The sequence below is a fragment of the Pithys albifrons genome, chromosome 22 (assembly GCF_047495875.1).
Source record: "Pithys albifrons albifrons isolate INPA30051 chromosome 22, PitAlb_v1, whole genome shotgun sequence".
Classification (NCBI taxonomy): Eukaryota; Metazoa; Chordata; class Aves; order Passeriformes; family Thamnophilidae; genus Pithys; species Pithys albifrons.
The window spans coordinates 2479278-2482970 of NC_092479.1; the positions used below are offsets into that span (position 1 = coordinate 2479278).

At 46.3% G+C, this 3693-nt stretch overlaps 1 protein-coding gene across 1 annotated transcript; it reads left to right on the forward strand.

The window, feature by feature from the left end:
- Window positions 1-2778: 2778 nt before the first annotated feature.
- LOC139682053 (chloride intracellular channel protein 6-like) lies at window positions 2779-3369 on the forward strand. Its single transcript, XM_071576013.1, has one exon. It carries the CDS (start codon window positions 2779-2781, stop codon window positions 3367-3369), a length of 591 nt encoding a protein of 196 aa, XP_071432114.1.
- Window positions 3370-3693: the final 324 nt, after the last annotated feature.

A 3693-nucleotide genomic window follows, 5' to 3' on the forward strand; every position in this document is an offset into this window, starting at 1 on the left:
ATTATATTATATTATATTATATATAATAATATATATAATAATATATAATATATATAATATATTATAATATATAATATATTATAATATATATTGTATTATATTATATTACATTATATTATATTATATTATATATAATAATATATATAATAATATATAATATATATAATAATATATATTATATTATATTATATGATAATTATTACATACATTATCTATAACAATATCTAATTATATAATGGTATAATATAATAATAGCATTTATATACTATGCATTATGATATATTAACTTAGTATATGATAATAATAATCATAATACAAATAATAGGAAGACTAAGACTAAGACTAATAATACTACTGGAGAGCAGCCAGGCAGAGGGACCTGGGGGGACTGAGGGACAGGAAGCTCAACAGGAGCCACCAGTGTGCCCAGGTGGCCAAGAAGGCCAATGGGATCCTGGCCTGGATCCAAACCAGCGTGGCCAGCAGGCCCAGGGCAGTGACCCTTCCCCTGGACTCTGCCTTGGGGAGGCCACACCTTGAGTGTTGTGTTCAGTTCTGGGCCCCTCAGTTCAGAAAGAGATTGAGGGGCTGGAGTGGGGCCAGAGAAGAGCAACGAGGCTGGAGAAGGGACTGGATGTGGCTCTGAGTGTCCTCTGAAACACCTCCAGGGACAGACAGAGAATCCACCATATCTTGATCCAACCCCACTGTGATCACCAGCCCAGGGCACGGAGTGCCCTGGGCTGGTGATCACAGTAGGGTTGGATCAAGGGTTGGGTTTGATAATCTGAGGTCTCTTCCAACCCAAGTGAGAAGAGAAGAGCAACGAGGCTGGAGAAGGGACTGGAGCACAAGTGCTGTGGGGAGAGGCTGAGGGAGCTGGGGGTGTTCAGCCTGGAGAAGAGGAGGCTCAGAGGTGACCTCAGCACTGTCTGGAACTGCCTGAAGGGAAGTTCTGGCCAGCTGGGGGTTGGTCTCTTCTCCCAGGCACTCAGCAATAGGACAAGGGGGCACGATGGGCTCAAGCTCTGCCAGGGGAAATTGAAGTTGGAGATCAGGAGGAAATTCTTTACAGAGAGAGTGCTCAGGGATTGGAATGGGCTGCCCAGAGAGGGGGTGGATTCACCATCCCTGGAGATCTTTAAATGCAGATTGGCCGTGGCACTGAGTGCCATGATCTGGTAAAGGGACTGGAGTTGGACCAAGGGTTGGATTCGATGATCTTGGAGGTCTTTTCCAACCCAATCCATTCTATGATTCTATGATTCTACTAATAATAATGATAATAATAATAATAACAACAACAATAATAATAATATAATACAACAACAACAACAACAACAACAACAATAATAATAATAATAATAATAATAATAATAATAATAATAATAATAATAATAATAATAATAATAATAATAATAATAATAATAAAATAATATAAATAATATAATAATACAATAATAATATAATGCAATAATAATATAATAATATAAATAATAATAAAATACAACAATAATAATATAAATAATATAATAATATAATAATAACAACAACAAAATAATAATAATAATAATAATAATAATAATAATAATAATAATAATAATAATAATAATAATAATAATAAAGCCCCTGGGAGATGGGGGGGCACCAAAGGGTTTGGGGGCCAAGAAGGGGCTGTTTGGGGTTGGGATTGTTTTAGGGCAGGTTTATCTTTGGGCAGAATTAAACACCTGCGGGGACCCCACGTCGGAAAACCAGAGGGAGCTACGACTGTAAAAATGGGATTTTGGGGGGATACTGAGTTGGGAAATTGAGTTTTTGGGGCATCCCAAAGGTGTAAAAAATATAAAACTCATGGGGGGCCCTGAGGCGGAAAATGAGTTTATTGGGGAACCTCAAAGGGGAAAAATTTGGGTGTTTTGGGGGACCCTCTGGTGGAAAATTTTATTTTTGGGGGAGGATTCGACAACATAAAAATGGGTCTGTGGGGGACCCAGAAATGGTTTCATTGGGGACCTCCCTGGTGGGTGTTTTGGGGGATCCCACACCTCAAAAATAAGTTTATTTTGGCTCCCAGTGCTGAAAAATGGGAGGTTTGGGGAGACCCAAATGCTGCAAAATTCGGGGTTTGGGGGATCCCAAGAGTGCAAAATTGGAAGTTTTAGGGGACCCTCTACAGGAAAATCTGATCCTTTGGGGGGATCCAACGCTGCAAAAATGGGGATTTGGGGCAGATCTCAGTGGTGGAAAACTTGAGCTTGTCAGAGACCCCAAGCTGGAAAAATTGGGGGGTTGGGGAGCCCCAAATGGTGCAAAATTGGGGGTTTTGAGGGACTCTCTACTGGAAAAGTGGATCTGTTTGGGGGAGATCCAACACTGTAAAAATGGGTGTTTTGGGGACCCCAGGAGGGCAGAAATGGGTGTTGGGGACCCCATGAGTGCAGCAATGGGTGTTTTGGGGACCCCAGGAGGGCAGAAATGGGTGTTTTGGGGACCCCAGGAGGGCAGAAATGGGTTCGTTGGGGCATCTCATCCTCCTCAAATGGGTCTTTTGGGGATCCCACACCTCAAAAATAAACTTATTTGGGGTCCCTGGGCTGAAGAATTTGGGTGTTTTGAAGGGCCCTGTAGAGCCAAAAAACCAGTTTTTGTGGGGAATGCCAAGAGTGCAAAAACAGGATTGGGGACCCCCCACGGTCTCAAAGGGGTCTTTTGGGGGACCCCAAGAGTGGAAAACTGGAAAATTTGATCTTTTGGGGGGAATCCAACACTGCAGAAATGGGTGTTGGGGACCCCTCGAGTGCAGCAATGGGTGTTGGGGACCCCTCGAGTGCAGCAATGGGTGTTGGGGACCCCATGAGTGCAGCAATGGATGTTGGGGACCCCATGAGTGCAGAAATGGGTGTTGGGGACCCCTCGAGTGCAGCAATGGGTGTTGGGGACCCCATGAGTGCAGCAATGGGTGTTGGGGACCCCTCAAGTGCAGCAATGGGTGTTGGGGACCCCACGAGGGCAGCAATGGGTGTTGGGGACCCCTCGAGGGCAGCAATGGGTGTTGGGGACCCCACGGGTGCAGCAATGGGTGTTGGGGACCCCTCAAGTGCAGAAATGGGTGTTGGGGACCCCTCAAGTGCAGCAATGGGTGTTGGGGACCCCACGGGTGCAGCAATGGGTGTTGGGGACCCCTCGGGTGCAGAAATGGGTGTTGGGGACCCCACGGGTGCAGCAATGGGTGTTGGGGACCCCTCGAGTGCAGCAATGGGTGTTGGGGACCCCATAAGTGCAGCAATGGGTGTTGGGGACCCCTCAAGTGCAGCAATGGGTGTTGGGGACCCCTCAATGCAGCAATGGGTGTTGGGGATCCCATGAGTGCAGAAATGGATGTTGGGGACCCCACGAGTGCAGCAATGGGTGCTGGGGACCCCACGGGTGCAGCAATGGGTGTTGGGGAACCCACGGGTGCAGAAATGGGTGTTGGGGACCCCATAAGTGCAGCAATGGGTGTTGGGGACCCCTTGAGTGCAGAAATGGGTGTTGGGGACCCCTTGAGTGCAGCAATGGGTGTTGGGGGACCCCACGAGTGCAGCAATGGGTGTTGGGGACCCCATGAGTGCAGCAATGGGTGTTGGGGACCCCTCAAGTGCAGCAATGGGTGTTGGGGACCCCTTGAGTGCAGCAATGGGTGTTGGGGAC

Bases quoted from the DNA above. Each gene is read 5' to 3' on its own strand.
- LOC139682053 (XM_071576013.1), top strand. From the start codon at position 2,779: ATGGGTGTTGGGGACCCCTCGAGTGCAGCAATGGGTGTTGGGGACCCC.